Source organism: Delphinapterus leucas, chromosome 2 (assembly GCF_059928025.1).
Source record: "Delphinapterus leucas isolate spDelLeu-1000000601 "Yukka" chromosome 2, BTC_Dleu_Yukka2, whole genome shotgun sequence".
Lineage (NCBI taxonomy): Eukaryota > Metazoa > Chordata > Mammalia > Artiodactyla > Monodontidae > Delphinapterus > Delphinapterus leucas.
In genome coordinates, this window is record NC_143130.1 from 867170 (window position 1) to 888301 (window position 21132).

Here is a 21132-nt window from a genome sequence, read left to right on the forward strand (position 1 = left end):
TGATACATCTCCAAAAGCATGATCCACGAAAGAAAACTTAAGATGAACTTTATTAAAATTAAAAACTTCTGCTCTGTGAAGACACCATTATGAAAATGAAGACAAGTCACATAATGGGAGAAAATATTTGCAAAACACATATCTGATAAAAGACTTGTATCCAAGAAAGACAAAGAAATGATAAAACTCAACAGTAAGGGGGAAACAACCCATTTAAAACACAGACAAAAGATCCGAATAGACACTCCAACAAAGAAGATACACAGATGACGAATAAGCAATGAAAAGATGCTCCCACATCACGACATAAGAGAGCTGCAAACTGAAACAGTCATGAGACACCATTACACACTTACCAGAACGGCTAACATCCACAAAACTGACACCACCAGGTGCTGACAAGGATGCAGAACAACAGGAACCCTCAGGCACTGCGGGTGGGAACGCAGGATGGTACAGCCGCTTTGAAAGGCAGACTGGCAGCCTCTCAGAAAGCTACAGTCTTACCATGTGACCCAGGAATCATGCTGCTCGGCATTCACCCAAATGACCGGAAGACTTAACGCCCACACAAAAACCTGCACACAAATGGTTAGCGAAGTTTTATTCATAGCTGCCCAAGGCTAGAAGCAACCTTGACTTGGGTGAGGAGAGAACCTGCAGCCCAGAGGAGCTGGCAGCCTCCATCCTGAAGACGCGAGCTTCACACCTGCCTCCTGGTGTTTGTACAATAGTTATTTCTTCTGCCTGACCTCCCCCTCCTCCCGCATAAATCCTTACCTGAGCAACTCGGATTCAACATGCAGGTTTTAGCTTAAACTACCGAATCCTCCTTGAGCACCTCTCAGAGGCCAGTACTGAGGGAGACACCTCGCGTGTCCCGTAACAGCTGTAAACACGGGCAGCCCCGGAATGCTGCAACTGCCCATCGCTGCATCTACAAGCCCTCTGGGGGGCTGGAGACGCCAGAAAACAAGGGGCTGCACCCGCTCTGCCGGAAAGCTTAGCCCTGGGGACCTACACGGTGTCTGGCACATAGTAACACGTCAACAAAGACAGCGCCAACAAAGCAATCAATCATCGGAAATTAAAACTACGTAACGCAATGTGATAAGGGTCTAGTGAGTTTTATCCTTACTCCTGTAACACTGAAATCACAGAAATACACACAGTAATTCAATCACATCAGGAAATTTTTCTTGAAAATAATCTGTTTGTGTTTTGTTGAAATACTTCCGAATCCCAAAAGGATAAAATTCAGATTGCTACCTTTTTTTTCTCCTGTCCCCATACATGTATGCAACTATTTGAAAGGGGAGAAAAAGCATACACAGCTATTTAAAAGGTACTAAAAGTTTGATATTCTTATCCTAGAAATCCAACACAATTGTGAAATAAGAACAAAAATTTCTTGAAGAAACAAAACTACCAGGCTTCTTTACAATAAATATAATACAGTTATGGAAGTCTTTAAGCCACATCTTGTTCTAAAGTGAACTTAAACCAGATTATAAAAATACATACAACGCCACTGAATAAAATAAAATTTAAGGTAAGTAAAGGAATCTCAGTAGGAAAAAACACAAGGATGGGAGATAAATTTAGAAATGATGTTCAGACACAAACTACACGCTTCATGGTTCTGTATATTTGCAAAACGTGGGTCCAAGATGTGGCTCTACGCTGACTGATGATCTATCAACTTCACTAGGTCCTGTGAAAATGGATACCCTTGTCTTGCCTCACATTATGTATGGTATTTCCTAGGTCTTCTACCAGTACCATCTTTCTTCTGACGTCACCCTCAGCCTAACCCTTTTTCGGGATCTCGTGCTCAGAGTTTTTATTATTCAACTTTTCTATTTAGAAGTTTTTCTTTAAAAAAAGAAATCCGCAGGTAACACAGTATAGGATCATCATAGCTCTTTTCCAGCGACAAGCTCACAACCTCCGGTACTCCCCCAGAGTGGAGCTCAAAATCCTACGGTGGCATGTGCCATACCTGCCACAGACCCTGACACCAAACCTACCTCTTCTTAAGTATATTTTACATCAGACCAGCAAGTTGTCTGCATTCAAAACTGTGTGGTGATTTAACAACCACTTTCTTTTTTACCTAAAAGAAGATGAGAACTGTGAAAATTTGGGGCTAGAATAAAATCAGGTTTCACATTCACCCAGTTCTAATCCACATACCAACAGCGCCAACTGCAGGCAAAAGAGCGTAACATCAGAGCACATTATGATTCGGTCTAAAAACAACTCTTTTCAAACAAATTCCTTTTGCTCTGCTGAGATTTACGTCCAGAAGCCGAAGCCTTCTCTCCTCCACCCTTCAGTAGAGGCACTTGGAAGCCAGCTAAGCAGGCTGTCCCGGCTGTTTAAACTACTGCCCCATGAGACCTACCTCCTGCAGGGCATCCTAGGCTTTCCTACTTGAAAACTAACATAATGGGTCAGTCAGAGGACACCCTGGAGTCCCCAGTGGGGAGCGGGGAGTGGTTAAGAAAGGGAGGACGTACTAGAGTTACACACTAAAGCTGATTTTAAAAATACACTTTACGGCAACTACTGAAAAACGTTTGGGACAGTACACATGCTGTTATGCTATTTAAAATACTAGCAATATCAATTCATTTGCTGCATTGTTTTTATAAACCAGATATCGATAAGAGTTTGCTTCCTAGCCACTTAATTACAGACACATACCTGGAATAACAACCTATGCTGAAAACTCAACAACTAGTGTAACGAAAAAATTTTTTACACATTAGTCTTATTCTATTAATAAAAATAACAACCATCTCTGTCAATTCTTTTTGGTCCTTCACATGCTATGATAATTCATTTTTTTCTTAATAATTATATTTGCCTAACCTATATAACTACAAAAAGAACTAAGACCTTCGCTATCTTATTTGAAACTCACAAACAACCTTGTCAATAGGTATTATAATTTCCATCTTATAGGCAAGGAAACTGAGATAGTAGTCACATTATAAATAAATACAAACACACACACATCCATTGTTAGGGGGGCATGTTTGTTTACTGATTAAGGAGTGATGATGCCATGTGAAATGTGTTTTATTCCTTCTCTCAAGAGATCAAATCAATCTAATCAAATCCATAACTATCCAACTTCCAAACATTTAATACAGGAATATTTTCATGACTGCCTCAGTAAGTGACAAACTTCATCAATTATAAGCCCAAAACCATTTCTAACACATCCCAAGAGAGCAACTAAAAGACCTAAAATTATTCAGAATACAAAGGTATCCTGGCAATTATAGAAAAACTAAAATAAACCAATAAAGCACTCTTTAAATGTATCGCTAGGAGAGTGCCACACATCAAGACGCTGACTTCTTGAGAACTGCCACTGCCTGAAGCCCACGAACTGCAGCAAATCTGACAAGAGAAAAACGCAGTAAGAATTGTCCTGTCCTGTGAAGCAACCGTCCCTCAGAAGTCACTCACTTCCACATACTATACATCGGTCAAAAAGCCTCTCATCACAACAGACAACCATAACAGGTCGAGCTGAATGGAGGACGGGGTCAGATACTGTTGAGGCATACGTGTCCAGCTCGTCCAGACTTGAGTAAGGCTCTAAATTTCTTTCAGCTTGAGTTAAAAGAGAGAAAATGCAACTCATATTTCCAGAAGCAAGAGTGGCATATTTTCCAGTAAGTTCCTTGTTCTCGTCTTACTATTTTAAGAGTTCTGATCACTCCCAGCATTGCTGTGTGGCAAGATCTGGTTTCTGGTGGCTGATCATTTCCACGGCGTGGCGCTTGGCTAAAACGGTCTCCCACACACTGTTTTTTATTCCTATTTAGCGTCCCTGTATTTATATACAAAATTCCATTTCAGTGGCGCTGTGCCAGGAGAAGAAACAGCTTTGCTAGAATTTCACTTGACTTTATTAGAGGAAATTATTTTAAATTAATGTAGCTGCTGAACAGCTGTCATCCTGAACCTCAGAAAATATATTCCTTCTAATTTTTGCTGCGAACATTTATTTATTTAAGTTAAATTCCAGCTCATGAACGTTGACCATGAGGAGTCTAACCCTTCCTGCTACTATTTCACATTCCTTTTCTAAACAAGGGCAAGCACGGGCATGCTCCATCAGTATGCACAGCCAGATCACCACCATTAAGTGAAATCATCTATGTATTTTCGGTGGAATCCTTTTAACAACTTCCACGCCCGGCAGTGAAATGGAACAAGGCTGTTTTGTTTTCAGAGGGCAACAATTTGATCTCTGGTTTACTAGATGGCGCTCAAAATATTTTTCCATATGTTTTTCCGCGAAGATCATCTGACAACAGCATGGTTTACCTTGACTAGCGAATGCAGGCTTTTTTCACCAAACACATCCCAGAGGAAGGTCAGGTCTTCCTGGCTGTCCACATGTGGCCGCAGCTGGGCTGGCAGAGCCGCCAGCAGCTCATACAGACCTATAAAACGGAAATAAAACACAGAGCGTCACCGCACAGTGTGACCTCATTAATTTCGCTTGAGGTGTGTGAAACAGACAGCCGGAGCGTGTCGCTTCTACCGGGTCTGTATTCTGGGCCATCAAGCAAAACTCTTCTCCAAAGAAGAAGGGGAGCTTTCGGATTTTTAAATTCCAAAGACGGATGTATTAACAGGCCTGTTTTTACCTTGTGCGGTGGTCATTTTACAGTCCTCCAAGTTTACATAACCCGAGACAGAAAATGTGTACAAGCTTTCAAAGAAAAAAAGAAGAAAATGCATACATTCCTTTCCTTAATCGTTTTTACATTTCCCTCAATGTTAGCCAAAAAGTGAAGTGAGTCATGAATAGGAAAAACTTCTTTAGAAGAGAAAATTGATAGCATGGTCCATTAAAATGGTTTTGTGGTTTCCAAAGAGTTCCTAATAATATATAGCTTCAAAAACATTTGCGTTACTGAACGTCCAAAATCAAGTTCCCAAAAGTAAGCCAGAATAAACCATACTTGGTGTGGCATTATTTGTAGCCACGCTTTTTTTTTTTTTTTAAAAAACAATGACAACAACAAACTGCGTAGCACTTAGGCTAAATGAGACTCTAATTTGGAGGTATGTGAACCCCTGGAAAGAGTCAAGGCAGCAGATGCAGGTTGCGCGTGCGCTCACTGGAAGCTCCCTGCAAGCAGACAGTAGCGCAGTGTCCCGGGAGCAGCCTGCACCGACCATCCGTCTCGTCCCCGGGACGGCAGACTCCTGTCCAAGAAATGCTGCAGCAGTGCTTGCCCGGGACTCTTCAGGGAGGTGACCTGGCAGAAGTCAGCATCAACTCAGAGCTCATGTTTCATTTTCCAGCAGGATTCCATGAGGTAAAAAGGACAAAATTCTTTTTATTTCTGTCTGCTGTCTACAAAAACACCGAGACCTCCTGGGGTCTACAACACATGGGACTGTTGCTGTTTCTGGTCTGAATGAGAGCTGCTGTTCATTAGAAAGACAGCTTTACAAGATATTTAACCAGCGAAAACTCATAAATTAGGGACTTCTGATCAGCATGTCTGCTATCTTTCCAAAGCCTTATAATATTCTGATAACCAGTGACGATTCACAACCACATGCATGGGTACCACTTTGGAAGTCAGATACGAAACTTGAGAGATTTGATCAAACTGAAACATTCCTTGTGCTGTATTTGGCCAAAAAGATCCAAAATACTCCAGACAGGATAAAAGAAAAAAAAAAACCTTCTCTCAACTGCATTCTTAAGTATTCCTGGTGGTTTATATTTATTCTCATAAAAACCTGGCATCCTGCCTAAACTAGCTCTTATTTACAATTCAGCAAAAATATTTTTACAGTAGCTCAACCTAAGTCAATGTATAATGATACAGGTCTCACTTTATACAAATATATACACACACACACACAAATGTAATGTAATCACAATCGCCAAGATCAGAGATTCAAAACATGAAATTATGTAAAAAGAACATAGCATTTCACTATTATTGATTTCAAGAGTAGTAGAAATGATTACCTATTCCTTAGTAATATCATTAGGGTGGAAAGACACTAATTCAACTGTGATATAATTTATGTGGTACAGTTCATGGGGGATTCAATAAGTTTAAATAAGTTAATACACTTGAACAGTCCTGCACGTGGTAAGTACTCAATGTTTCATATTGATGGTGAGTGCGATGGTGAGAGTGACGGTGTGATGGTGAGCGTGATGGTGTGACGGTGAGTGTGACGGTGAGTGTGACGGTGAGTCATGGTGAGGGTGACGGTGAGCGACGGTGAGTGCGACGGTGAGTGCGACGGTGAGAGCGATGGTGAGTGCGACGGTGAGAGCGACGGTGAGTGTGACGGTGAGCGACGGTGAGTGCGACGGTGAGTGCGACGGTGAGAGCGATGGTGAGTGTGATGGTGAGTGTGATCGTGAGTGCAATAACCATTGGGTTATTGATTTTGACCGTCATTCATCATTAGCATTACTAAAAATGCAGAAGTTCGGATCAAACAGACAGACCTAGGTTCAAACCCCAGGTCTATACGCATTTCACATTACTTATCTGAACCTCGTTTCCGTCACGTGTTGAAAAAGAAATGGTAATGTACACATGTGGTAGAACTGCACAGAATACACACACACACACACACACACACTCACGAGCACATGTGAAACCGAGGACATCTGAAAAATGTCAACCGATGGCATGGATGACGATCTCCGAGTTGTGACACGCTACTACAGTTATGCAAGATGTTACCACTGGGGGAACTGGTGAAAGTACACAGGATTTCTTTGTACTATGTCTTACAACGTGTGACGCTGTAATTATCTCGAAATAAAGTTGAAACGTACAACAGTTGCTGTAAGAATTCAATGGAACGATTGACAGGGCGGGCACTTGATTAAAATAACGATGCTCTTCTTTCCTTAGTGCGTCTCCTTGCAGTGAAAGTCTCAGTGCATTGCTTCCGAGGGAAAACAACAGCTTAGAGACACCTGCCAACTGGACATGACACCATACTCAGAAATGAAACCACCCGCGTCTTCTCCATATGCGAGTTGTTCACTTTACCCACGTACACCTTAGCTTCTTGTGGGAATAAGCCATGTTGGGTTTAATTTTCAAATAGTAGTAACTTCTCTGTTAGTTAAAGCTCAGAAGCCTGAGTTTTCTGTGTTTTTCCAGCTTTATGCAATCCTCATTCGTATGGTCCTCGAGTGGCAATAACACTTGCTTCTCTTCACCTCCCACATCTGGTGCCAGAGAACAAGGCCAGAAGAGACAGGACAGTGCCAATCAGAAATTTAAAAGACGGTTAAAAGAGCTCCTAGGCCAGGGCTGTATGTAGTGTCAACGCAGGCAACGAGGAAACCATCACTTCCACTCAAATCAGCAATCCAGGCCCCAGAAAGCACCTCGGTCCATGTCTAAAACTGGGTCTGTGATTCTACGTGTGCTTTAAAGTATTCCTATATTCAGTTCCTAGAGTCCCAATCATGAAGAATACTATGAAATCCAAATAGTTGTGGTCCTTGAGATTCAGAGGGCAAGTAAAGAGAGCTGAGACAGCTCGGCACGTCTTTAAAAATTTTACCTAAATCCACTTGTTCCCTGCGCCATGAAACTTATCCTGTGCTCCTCTGTGGTCACCCCAGTTCATTCTAATAAACGTCTACGGCACCTGTGAGCCCAGCGCATCCCTAGCTCTGAAGGTCTAGGACAAATCGGACGTGATTCCTGTCTGCAGGCGTCTACAGCGTAGATGACACCACAGGCTATTAGCGAAGTGAGTGCAGGACAGGGTCAGGCTGTGGAGGCAAGGGAAGGGGCCGGTCCCTCCAGGGGAGGGGACAACCTCAGGAGACCCTTCAGCAGGAACAACGCCGAGTCAGGGCTACGAGGGCTGCAGGTCCAAGAATCAATATGCGTGAAGCTCTCAGAGTTGGAGCCCTGGGGACAGCACTAAGCGTAGAATATACCACCCTCTCCCCGGGGATCTTACAGTCCTGGGTGACACAGAACGCATCTCATGCATGAGCAAACATCAAGCGATCCCATTTGCCCAGGTAAACATTTTCTCTTCCAAGTAAAGCAAACCTGTTCAGGCAGCTGACGAAATAAATGATTAACTTTCAGGGATGCTGAGAAGATGCTCATGACCGTCTCTAATATTTAAACTGTAATTTAGTTAGAAACATACACTTTGAATTATCTATTAAGTAAAATACATTAACTCAGATATTTAGTTTTTGCCCCATTTGCACATTTCACGCAACCATTCTATTTAAATTCTTCAGAGTGAAGTTCTTCCTCATCGTGAGATCATTTTCGCTTCTAGGTCAGTTGAGATACAGCACTGTTTTGAATATGGGAGATGCCTTCACTGAGAATCTGGGTAAAGCTGATTGGTTTTTCATTTGTTCTGTGGCTCTACATTTTTGATCAACAAAACCCCTTACCTACTCTTTAAAATTCTATCAACTGCAAATGTGAGGTTTTTAACCCCTCTCCAAGGAATAACTAAATCTGGTTTAAACCAGATTGTCTCCTTTTTTAAAAAACAATTCTGCCAAGGGAGCGCTCAATAATCCCCAAAATTATGAATTTCGGTTATATGTGAGTAATTTTGGCTTCTCCATTCAACACACATTTTTGTGCACGTGAATACACAGAGAATGTTCTCTCTAAGAGATTTTGTAAGGACCTGAATACACGCCAGCTCTCTCTTCTCTACGAGATCATTTTACAGAGGGAAAAAAAACTCACCTTCTATTTGGGCACATACGCTAATAAGACACTGTCAAGGATGCCTGTGGATTTCAATAAGCTTATTTCATAAAAGTGTTCCAACAGAAAAAAGCAGTATTTTTAAATTAGTGTATTTTATATACTGAGAGAAAAGAAATCAATAAGAGCAAAACTTAAATAGGTCGAGGGTGACTCAATTAATACGTGCAATAATTATTCTAGCAATTTTAAGAAGAGAGCAATCAATGAAGGTCAGAGAAGCCTCTAATGGAGCTGGCAGGATACGGGCTGGGATCTGAAGGGGGGAACACGGGGCCCAGAAGGGTGATTCTAAATTAAGGGCTAATGAAGGTGTTCACAGTAATAGGAGCCAATCGCAGAGAGATGCAAAGATGCTTCGAAGATCTCTGAGTTGGTTCCTGAAGCCTACTGTCTAGGAACGAAGTACTGTAATCTCTTCTCCTCTTTCCAGAGGAAGGTTAGATTGCAAATGCTGGCTGTCTGACGTCACGAAGAATAATATCCTAAGGAGAATGCTTTCCGTACAGTATAAACTGCCCACTCTGTGAGCCAGTTCATTGAGTCAGCACATGTGTGGACCACAATCTTAATTTAATCACTTAACGTACTTGATTGGAGCTCCATGTGCTACAGCTGGCTTCTCTGCAGCCTTGCTGCACTGAAGGGTAAAATACTTGTCATTTTCCTTAAAGATAAAAAAACTACAGTCGTCCCTTGGCATCCGTGGCTCACTGGCCCCAGGACCCGCCTAGGATCCGCAAATCCACGGAAGCTCACGTCCCACAGCCATCCTCCGTATCTGTGGTTCTACAACAGCAGATTCAACCAAACGCTGACCATGCAGTACTGTATTTACTGAAACCATCTGCATATTAGTGGACCTGGGCAGTTCAAACCCATGTTGTTCAAGGGCCAAGTGTAAGTACTTTTTCTCCCTCAACAAAACCTATGGTCAGAGTATGTTCTTGATGCCTTCTAAGGCAACACAAGTGACAGAGGGTCAGCAGTAGTATTTTACATACAGATATAAATACTTAATACTTTGGTGCTTCAGCAACTTCAAGTAAGTTATCCTGTAATTTTTTTTTTTTTTGCAATATCTAGATAAGAGTAGTACTGTAAAGCTACAGTCACACTTCCTATCAGGAGCTTGTACGTGAGTAATAGGCAGGTGATTTAATCAAGGACTGTGGAAGGCAGGTAACACTGACCCAACCGTGTGGAATAAACAATTCACCCGAAGTCATAATACACTGACCAGAAGATAAAGTGTCATCACCTTGCATTAAAATTTCACGACTTTATAAGATCACAAATTTACTTAAATATATGATAGCAATTTTAACTGTGGGTAAAGCTTCCTATCATCAGAGTCAGACCCTTAGCGATTTTCACCCTGCCTAATAAAACTAGCTATTGGGGCTTCCCTGGTGGCGCGGTGGTTGGGAGTCCGCCTGCCGATGCAGGGGACACGGGTTTGCGCCCCGGTCTGGGAAGATCCCACATGCCGCGGAGCGGCTGGGCCCGTGAGCCACGGCCGCTAAGGCTGTGCGTCCGGAGCCTGTGCTCCGCAACGGGAAAGGCCACAACAGTGAGAGGCCCACGTACCGCAAAAAAAAAACAAACCAAAAAACAACTAGCTATTGAATATTAAAAATTGCATTTATTTCTTTTGTCCCCCCTTCCTTAATCTATCCTTCCTACCACCAACTCCTAAAGCTTCCTAAAATAATACTTAGTAAAAATTATTACCAGTAGAAATTCCTAGTAGTGTTCACCATACCTAATACTATGGTATAAGCTACAGTAAAGTGCTTTACAGGTTACCTCGCTCCGTGCTCTCTATAAGCAGGTCCTATTACTGTCTCCATTTTACAGGAGGAAGTACCTTTAGCCTAGGAAGTGGCATAGTCAGGACTTAAACTCAACTCTGGCCCATGTCTCCCATATAACCCCATCATTTAAATCTTGTACTCAAAAACCGCCAAGAGCTCCCTGGAGAAAAGTTAAACTTCCAACTGGACACCCAAATTACAGATGGATCAAATATTTCAAATATAAACTAGAGGACAATCTCAGAGAATATTTTTATCATCTGAAGTGCTTTTCTCTGCACACAAAGAACCTAGAAACCACAAAAAGCAATGATTGACAGACTTCGTGACAAAATTTTCACGCATCAAAAAACCCGAAGAAGTTTGCAGAGAAACTGCTAAAAATTATTTGCAACAAGCAAGTGATTGACATTAAGCATAATAAAAGATCAGTAAACCAAGAGAAAAATGGGCAACGGCACATGAACAGGCATACGGTGGTGGAAGAAACAGGTGACCTCCCCCAAAATCAATACATAAAGCACTGTTCAATCTAAGAAATAATATAAAATGATTCTTCAGAGCCAAAGCATATCACTTTTCTTTCATCAATTTAGGAGATAATTAAGTTTGCAAATACCCAGTCTTAGGAAGGGTCTGAGAACAGGCACCCAGCAGCCATTTGTTGGGATACACACTCGTTCATTCAGTCAGCATCCACTGACCACTGTAAGTTCTCTGGGCCACATGCTGTTCAAGGTGTTCAGCTAGATCAGTGAACCCACAAAGATCCCGATGTCGTAGAGACAACACTCCATGGGGAAGACAAATAATAAACATAAGTCAGGAAATTACAGTGTATCAGACACTGATGGAAAAAGAGAAAACCAAGCAGTGTAAGGCAGACCCGGTGCTGGACCGCCGGCACAGGCCATGACAGGTGGGGTGGCCAGGGAACCCAGAGCCAGGAGGACGGCGAGGGAGCTAACGGGCACGCGAGGGTCAAGCAATCCAGGTAGGGGGGTCAGACAGCACAGAAAGCCCACCTCTAGGTCCGGGGTGCCCGCAGCGTCTGAGGAGGGCAAGGCACCCAGGCTGACTGGGGCACAGGGAGGGAGAGATGGTCCAAGGGGACAAACGAGGACCAGGTCACGTTGGCTCTTGTAGGACAAATACTGCAAAGAACTTAACTTTTATTTTATAGGGACAGAGCCACTGCCGGGTTTTTGAGTAAGACGACTGGAGTTACATCTTAAAAGCACTGCTCTGGCTGCTGCATTGAGAGGAGGGGGCAGGGGGCCAAGAGCAGAGGCAGAGAACGAGTCAGAGGGTCAGGCAGTGACCCGGGCGACGGAGGACGGCGGCCTGCACCCAGCGGCAGCGGGCGGGAGCTGTGAGGAGCGTTCAAGTTCTGGAGAGATTCTGAAGGAAGAGCCAATTATGAATTTCTGTCGGAGTGAATGAGGGGTGTGAGGAGAAGAGAAGAAACAAGCATGGCCGCAAAACTGAAGCTGCCGTCAAGGGAGACGGGGACGTTCGGTTTGGGGCCCGGTGAGCTGAAGATGCGGACGGGACGACCGGGTGGGGATGAGGTGGGCAGCTGGATGGAGGAGAGCCGGGAGCTCCGCAGGGAGGCTGAGCTGAAGACGCGCACTTAGGTGCCCTGGGCACGAGCCAGGGGGAGACCCGGGGACACGAGTGTGCACAAAGAAGAAGGAGAGGCCGAGGACCGAGCCCCGGGGTCTCCACGGTAACCAGACGCACGGGAGCACGGGGGCCTGCCGTCCCGGAGGCCTGCCGTCCCGGAGGCCTGGTGTGGCGGGGAAGGGTGACGGCCGGGGCGTGAGAAGCCACCATCAGGGAGGTACACCAAGGCCCGAGAACCGCCCGTCGGATCCAGCCGCGTGGAGGTTGCCGACTCTGGCAGCGTGACGGGCGATGACCGCAGAGCATTAACGATATCGAGTGACACGTTGGAAAGAGCAAATATTCACGACTCTTAGCAGGAGGGTCGGTACAAAACAGAATCAATGTCTGTCAGGTGCCAGGGAAGGGAGGGGTAAAGGAGTTGCTTTAAGATGAGAAACACAGCCCGTGTGTGCGCTAAGGGCATCGATCGGCGCCCCCCGCCTTGAGGAGGTGAGATGGAACAGGGTCAGGCACATGTGGAGGCACGGCTGCGACGGCTGCATGCACGGGTCGTCTGTGGCTCCAAGGAGGACGGCAGAGAAGGCGGCACGTGGCAGAGGGACCGGGAGGACCCTCCTACCATCACAGCGGTGTTTGCACTATAAACTATGAAACCCGTGGGGAGTGACGGCAGGGAATCAAGTGTCTGCGTCCGAAAGAAAAGGTTGGAAAGAGTCACCTGGGAGAATGGAAAAATGAACAAAGCAGGCAGATCATAAGTTGGCATTGTACTGGCAATACGAGAATTTCAAGCCTACACGCGTGCCCTTTCAGCCAGCTCCTTCGTTCACTCGTCCGTTCCATTTCTAGGGAGCCTGCATCTACATCCAACTCCACCAGCGTTTAATCCAGGAAGAGAAACCAGAACGAACAGGAAGTAATTACTTTCATTTTCACTCTATGTGTGTGTGTATGTATATTTCATATTTTATATATATATATATATATGTATATATTTCTGCATTGCTTGAGTTTTTACAAAATAGACGTTACTTTCACAATTTCAGAAAATTTCACTTCTGGGTACTATTCTGACATAAACCTTTTCCCAGCACGAGGGCTCACAACCTCCCCCCTAATTCCGTTCCAGCCACGGTGGACCGCTATTTGCTATCCCCTGAAAGCGTAACTGTTTCCATGCAATCTTACACCAACTCGCTAGATAATTAACTTCCTGGTGATCACGACTGCTGTCACAGTCCCCTCCGCCAGGACCCCTGAGATTATCTGGAAGACAAAACCAGCATGGTAACAGTCTGACCTCAAAGTTTCACGAACAGGTTTAGCATAACACACTTGACAACGTCTCAAGTGCGTGGAGGAAGCTGGGAAACTCCCTCTGCGTTTCAAAATTCCTCTGGATCCTTTCCTGACCCCACTCCACAAATACCGAGTGCCACCCTGTGCCAGACTGCTTAAAGCTGGGGATACAAGGGTGAGGGAGAGAAAGGAAAGTCATCCCCCAGTGTAGTGTGGGAGACGGGCATCAGACGTCGTCGTGAGGATAAGGGCAGAGCTGTAACTGAGAACACGCTGCACGGGAGGGAGGCATGGCTGGGGAAAGCGCAGCACATCCCTGAGGGATGTGAACAGCCTCAGGGAAAGCTTCCCCGGGGAAGTGACGCTTGTGCTGAGATGGTCCAAGTACAGATGCAAGCTGGGGACGATGAAGTGGGGAGTAGAAAGACCCATAGGAAAAAGAAATGCACATACGAAGGCCCGGGGGTAGATGCTTAGACTCCGCAGCCGATGACATAAATACAAATCCCAACTCTGCAACTGCTAATTGGTTAACATTTCCGTGCATCCAGTTTTTAAACTGTATAAAGGCATAGTTGACCTAGCCTTACTAGGATTGTAATAAGGATTAAATGAGTCATCTGTAAAGCTCAGAATGATGCCTCATTTAACTGTATATCCTATGTATTTAAAATAAAAATAAATTCCAAATTAAACCTAAAACATATGCGTATGCCGGGGCATCAAGGAGACAGAATAGAAAATGTAAGTTTATGCTGCTGGAGAAAAGCTTTCCACGATAGACAATAAAGACGGGCAGTGATGGACCCCATGTACTGGGTAAAGTGTGAACTAGCGAGAAGAGAAATGAAGAAAGTGATCACATACCCCTGACTCAGGTCAGTCTAGACATCTGCATAGTAGATAAGAAAAAGTGGGAAGAAAGATGATAAATGGTCCCAGCTCTAAAACAGCATTAAAACCTTCAAGATGAACGTAATGCAACAAATACTTGCAAGAAGTGGCACTAACTCTAATTCTGGTGATATCAATGTCACGTATTCACTGACAAAGTTCTTACAACACTGGCTTGTGTAAATTGTGTTGATGCACGGTCCTAATTCAAAACCCAAACTGAAGCTCCTAGGAACCAATCATTTGTCACTCACACTAGCGTGAACAACTGGACTCACCTTCCAACGCTTCAAGTGACGACAGAAAAGTAACAGTAATCCCTTCACTGAGGTAACTCTAAACACTCCCCACTCTCCCCAGCCTGCCAGGGTTAGACACAACAAGGAAACACTCTGGAGATGAAGAGCTACCTCACGCCGCAGTAGCCTTGCGAAAACAAATGACTCAGAGCAGATCTGACCACAAATGTCCACTCCAATTACTCGATCACTCTGGATCTCTGGGCCGCTGCCTCTTGAAGTGACAATGGAAAACGGTGCATCAGATACAGGATCAGCTTTATCATAAAATCACTCACATCCTCCTTCTTTTGGCAAAAGTAAGCATCAGGGAATCCTGGCTGCAGGCAGAGAAAGTGCAAAACCAGCCAGCAGCATAATTCATCTCAAGAGGTAGTAGTTGTTTTTTTTAAAACAGATCTTGTTTTTGAGCCTTTTTTTTTTTTTTTTTTTTTTCTCACTGTCGCGGCCTCTCCCGTTGCGGAGCACAGGCTCCGGACGCGCAGGCTCAGCGGCCATGGCTCACGGGCCCAGCCGCTCCGCGGCATGTGGGATCTTCCCGGACCGGGGCACGAACCCGTGTCCCCTGCATCGGCAGGCGGACTCTCAACCATTGTGCCACCAGGGAAGCCCTGTTTTTGAGCCTTTTAACAACGGGTCTCGCAGCAATTTTCCCAAGAATTCTTGACATAATTAACATCTTCGTAAGAAAAAAGCCAAGAATTCCTGTTTAGAGTGTCAGTGCTGAAACATTTTTGAGAGACTTTTATCTTCCATTTCAAAGCTACACAGTTCTATCGAGATACAAAAGATTCTGGAATTTGAAACTTCACAAGGACATCCTTCACAGAGAATACAACATCCTCAGAGGTCAGAAAAACTGCATCGGTCAAGAACTTATACCAAAAAGTCACAAAAAGACTTTACCACTTGGCACAGATCACTTCACCAAACTGAACTTTATTGTCAAAATTTTCTTCTGAATCACTAAAATAAGGTGGTGGACAGGGAACACGAATAATGGACTGAAAAGAGAAATCAGGCAACGTATTTATTTCCTGCACAGATGAGGAAAAGTCATAACGCTCTGTAAAAGAGGAAAATGACCAGGGTTGTCACATTTGTCAAACAACAGAGAAGTTTCTTTTTATCAAGGAGACTATAAAGTGTAGACACACCACCTAGACTACATCAAAAATAATCCAAGGGCAAAGCAAAAAACAGAAGCCTCTAACCTACTCAAGTGAGAAATTCAGAAAGTCTAAAGAGAAGTGGGCAAGGGACGGGAGCTATGACTGTACTAACTCATCAGATGGAAGATGGTTCGTAGCTGCTGGGCAAACTTGAGGCCTAAATGAAACTCAAGTCCCTGGGGGGCCAGATCAGAGTGATGAGTAGGTCACCACTCAAAGCAGCACCGATGACTAACCTTGTGTCAGTGGGGAGAGGGCTCCCGCAGTCTGCCTGCGAAGTGGCCACGGGTCACCTGAGACAGTGATGGAACTGGAGCATCGCTGGGCAGCGCGAGGCTTGGTTAGAACACGAAGCATCGTGATTTAGGGGAGGGCGGAGGAGTCTTGGGAGTAAAGGACAGATAGGACACTAAGGCTATTCGCCCGCGGGGAAACCCGTGGTCCCAGTGAGTAACAGGCTGTGGGCGGGAGGCAAAGCCACAGCCCCATCGGCCCCGTGTTTAGCCTGAGCTGATGACGGACAGCAGGTGAGGCAGACACACACCGACCGGACACCGCTGACCTGAGGAGAAGAACATCTCGTCTAAGCGAGCCAACTACCGAGCTGTACACCTGTAGCAGGGATCACAGAACTCGAGGACGAGCGCTCTAATCAGAGGTTCTGGCTCACGTCTTAGGCAATCACACCCACCTGCTGTAGTGATCAAACCAGCCTCAGCAGTACTACCTCCAAACACAAGGACAGTAAAACACCAAGGCTCAGGAGTCTAACTCAGAGTAAAAATTTACTAAACAGAGAAAAAGGTTGTGCTGTCCTAAACCTAGGACACTAAGAAACTTCTACCAGCTTAAACTCGCCGTAAATACCCAGCATGACCCAGGGCTAATCAGAATCTTAACTCCTGATTTGAGAAATGTTTTCACCAAAACCAACAGAGAATCTCGCACATCCCTTCCCTCCTCCTTCACAGCAAGTGTGTAGAATTACAGCTATGCCATAATCTAGGGAGAAGGTATCGCTATACATATTGTAGATACTCTGAAAATTCAAGAGCATAGATGACAACGTATGTATCACAGATTTGCCTATATGAACTGTAAAGAAATCTTTGTTTAGGACAATTTATTTTCTATTCTTATTTTACTGTATTTGGACAAATATAAATAAGTATTAAATCAAAGGAAATTAATGATAAAATATGATATTTTATCACAAATAAAATTCTCAAAACAATAACATCTAAAAAAAATACAGAAGCATGAAGAAGTGAAGACATTTTTCCAGTTCCAGCAAAGTGCTTCTATAAAAATATAACATTCTGTACAGGACAGTAGTTCCTAAGAGAATAAATGGCTCAGAATTTGATGACAGTCTTCCCACAGCAAACAATTCACTCTTCTCGCAGATTCCAGATGCTCGGCATTCCTGCCATCAGGATGGAAAAATTTACTGTGAGTCTAGAGAAATTTAATATCACCATTCTTGTCATTTCCCTCATAGCTTCATTATTACAACAAGTCTGGGGAAGCTATAAACCTATGTTAAATGATAAAAAAGATGTGCTCTGTGTCCAATCATATTAGGTGCCATATGTGACCAAAATACTGAGAAATCATATAGAAAAAGACTTGGGAAGGAGAAATATACGTATTCGATTTTTCCCTTAGTTTCGATATCTGTGTTCTATACAGTATGGCCAGGCACAGCACTAAAACGTTTTACTATAACCATGGGCTAATGAACACTAAAGAACATACATCGACGCCCAGAACAACAATATAAAACTTTATTATATTAATAAAATGGGATACACCAAGCTTTCAATTTTCCCCTTTGTCAAAGGTAAGATAATCAGCACAATTCAGTGCCATTCACAACAGGCCTCAATTTTTCTCCTTTAAACGATGTTTTATTTCCAAAACTACCTATACTACTAAAATATTTGAATTCAACCCCGATAGAGGCATTCTCTTTTTTACACTCTCCCTCAACTGCAAATAACTTATTAAAGCGTTCGGCAGGCTGAGTTTTTAAATATGCAAAATAATTTTAATAATTACAAAATGGCAGATTGCTTAGTTCCAGCTTACACAATTACAAGCCTACCTCAGAGACACTACGGTTCAGTTCCAGACCACTATAAGACAGCGAGTATCGCAATAAACTGAGTCACACGTTTTTTGGTTTCTCAGTGCATATAAAAATTATGTTTGCACTACACTGCGGCCCATTAAGTGTGCAACAGCATTATGTCCAAAAACCCAATGTACATAACTTAATTTAAAAATACTTTATTGCTAAAACACGCTAACCATCATCTGACAACGCAGGGTTGCCACAAACCTTTCATTTGCAAAAACAGTATCTGCGAAGCGCACTGAAACGAGGTATCGGGTGCCTTAAAGTCTATAAATCAGGGTGAGTTAACAGAGGTAAGCGCACACACCTGCACAGAACTCCCACGTTTAGCTGCCGCCTCTAAACCTAGGTCGGGTCCAATTCCTAACTAAGTGCACGCTGGCCGTGGTGGCCTCGCAGACGGTGTCCTCCACACCAGTCAATGTAACAACCCTTTGATTCCAGAAGATGAAGGCACAGCAAAGTGAAAATTACTTGTAAAACTCTTGTAAAGTACGGCCGATAGCTGTCTTCTAGAAGCTGGATACACACTTATACTGTATTTAACTAGTTACAGGGCCTCCTGGCCTGGAACAGTTGGCTACAAAAGCTAAAGCACTGTATTTGTTTTATTGCAGTTAATAGTACAATAGGATTTATTTCCACTTATTTCCATATTTATATTTAAAATTTAGCATAACATACAGTGAGGCCAAGCCAAATAGTATATCTGGGTTTTAACTTACACTGCAGGACGGCAACCTAATCTTAACTTAATATTAACTCTAACTTCCGTAGCTACTATTCGGTGTATTACATGGCAAACGGTGAACACATCAGTAGGTATCCACATCCATCAGGAGGATAAGGAACTGCAAGAGAAACCAAGTGAGCAGAAGGCAGTTCACTGATTGTACAGAAGGAGAGGTGAGGCCTTCTCCCAGGACTACTGCAAAAATCGGCAGAGATAAAGAACGAGTGCTCAGCAAACTAACACCTCCCTGTGTTACAAATGAAGGAATGCAAAGAACACCTGGCACCTGGGCCGCCCTTAGTAGCTGCACAGTAGATGCCATCATCTTTTTTATCATTTCCTCTTGGAGGCTTGTTAGTTGAATTTAATAAGCAATTAAGTGAAAGGAAAGCAGAGTTCAAGAGAAAGAATCACTTCAATGGCTTTCTTTTCAATCCTTTTCAAGGATTCTCCTGAAATATCCTTCATGACAACCCCAAGAACAATCTGCTCCACGGTAACGCAACAGCTGTGCTCCTGAGAAAACCTGTGTTATCACAAACATACAAAAACCCTGCTTCCGGGCTTCCCTGGTGGCGCAGTGGTTGGGAGTCCGCCTGCCGATGCAGGGGACGCGGGTTCGTGCCCCGGTCCGGGAAGATCCCACATGCCGCGGAGCGGCTGGGCCCGTGAGCCACGGCCAGTAGGCCTGCGCGTCCAGAGCCTGTGCTCCGCAGTGGGAGAGGCCACGACAGTGAGAGGGCCGTGTACCGAAAAAAAAAAAAAAAAACAAAAACAAAAACCTGCTTCCATGGGGAAAAGATGTGGTAGGTGAGACAGTTTCCAAATAGTGATGACAATGTACTTCCATGCGTGAATCTTATAATAAATGGAATAATCTACAGCGTAAGTACATTTTATTTTAAGCTAAAAATAATAAATTGGTGGCTCAAAACTGATAACCACCGACGTAAATGCTTCCCACGCTTCCAGCCTACACAAACCTTCTCTAAACTGCTTGAAATTTTCTCTGTAACAGCAATCATAACCATCAGGGGTAAACCGCGCCCTCAAAACTCCAGGAGTGGCCAGTTTAAAGCCGCTGAAATGTAAGAGAAGATCCAGAAAGAGACCTAGTACACGTAAAGAATTTAGTATAAGATAAAGGTAGCGTTTCAAACCAGGGAAGTAGTGAGAAATTATTCTACTAAGAGTGCTGCATCCCTGGATTACCTTTTCAGGATAAAACGAAATCAAATACGAAACTAGATCCCTACATAATGAAGGCAATCCCAAATAACATCTCTGCATTCAAACTGCGTCATAAAAATTCAGTCTAAGAAATACCTGCTATCACAAAAATCCTTTCACAATAATTACAAGAGTGATTCTTTTTCACAATCCTCACTTGACAAGAAGCATTACAGACTTTAGCTACTCTGTCCTGTACCTTAAGACACGTTCACATGCACTTCTTGGACAGTATTTAAAAATTTAGGAGGTTCAAGTGCACTATATCAGAAAGAGAAGTTTAACATTTAATGTGAGTTTTGGCAAATAAAATATTTTTTAAATTGTACTGATTTCAGTAGCCTTATAATAGCTGTTCAGTTACATCTTAACAACATAAAACCATCTTCTTGGTTTTGTTACCAAGGCTGTTGCCCCAGAATCATACCCCTGCCCCTCCTCAAAGGGAAACCAACTGCTCTTACCTAAGTTTCAGGGGGAAGCTGCGAGAGAAAAACAAGAACTGGCTGGAACCAACCAAACCCAAGATGGTGGAAGATGTGACCTCCTGTAGACTCTAAGCCTCATTACATGGTCATTGTGATTCATTAGCTAAATGACACAGCCACCAGCCCACGACAGCTGACAGTTGCCATGACAACCAGAAAAGCCCATACAAGGACTGAAAAGGAGAGTTCCCTCAGTTCTGGGTCCAAACCACACCCCTGTTCTTGAATAACTCAAGAATATTCCTCCCTCTCTTCCCAATTCCCTCCCTTTCACCTCGACCCTCCTATGTATGTGGTGTCTCCACCTGAATTGGGTTGAGAAGTTGATTTGCAAACTAGGTTCCCGCTTCTCCATCCTTCGAATAAAGCTGGTGCTGGTTCCAGTATCAGCACCGGTTTCGTTACTGGCTGCATGAATCCAATTGGAAAAAGAACCTCCCTGGCTGGGATGGGGGTCCGGCCCAGGCTAGGACCCTAACTGGGTCCAGTCAACCAATTCAGTAACAGTCTGGTCTCCACTTTTACTATAACTGCTCACTGTGTATCTCTCAAGGTCTCTTCTAAAAGGAAAAAAGAGTCACATCTTTAGGATGCCAAGTTCCAAGAACAATATAAACCCACTAAATAAAGTTCTTACTACCA

The 21132-nt window shown here is 43.7% G+C and overlaps 1 protein-coding gene across 14 annotated transcripts in view; it reads right to left on the minus strand.

The window, feature by feature from the left end:
* Positions 1-21132, minus strand: part of MPP7 (MAGUK p55 scaffold protein 7) — a 250618-nt gene that overhangs the window by 156616 nt on the left and 72870 nt on the right. For all 14 annotated transcript variants that reach the window (XM_089906315.1, XM_089906314.1, XM_089906316.1 and 11 more), the window contains one exon: positions 4351-4469. In XM_089906315.1, coding sequence (XP_089762441.1) covers positions 4351-4469 — 119 coding nt within the window. The remainder of the gene's footprint in view (positions 1-4350; positions 4470-21132) is intronic.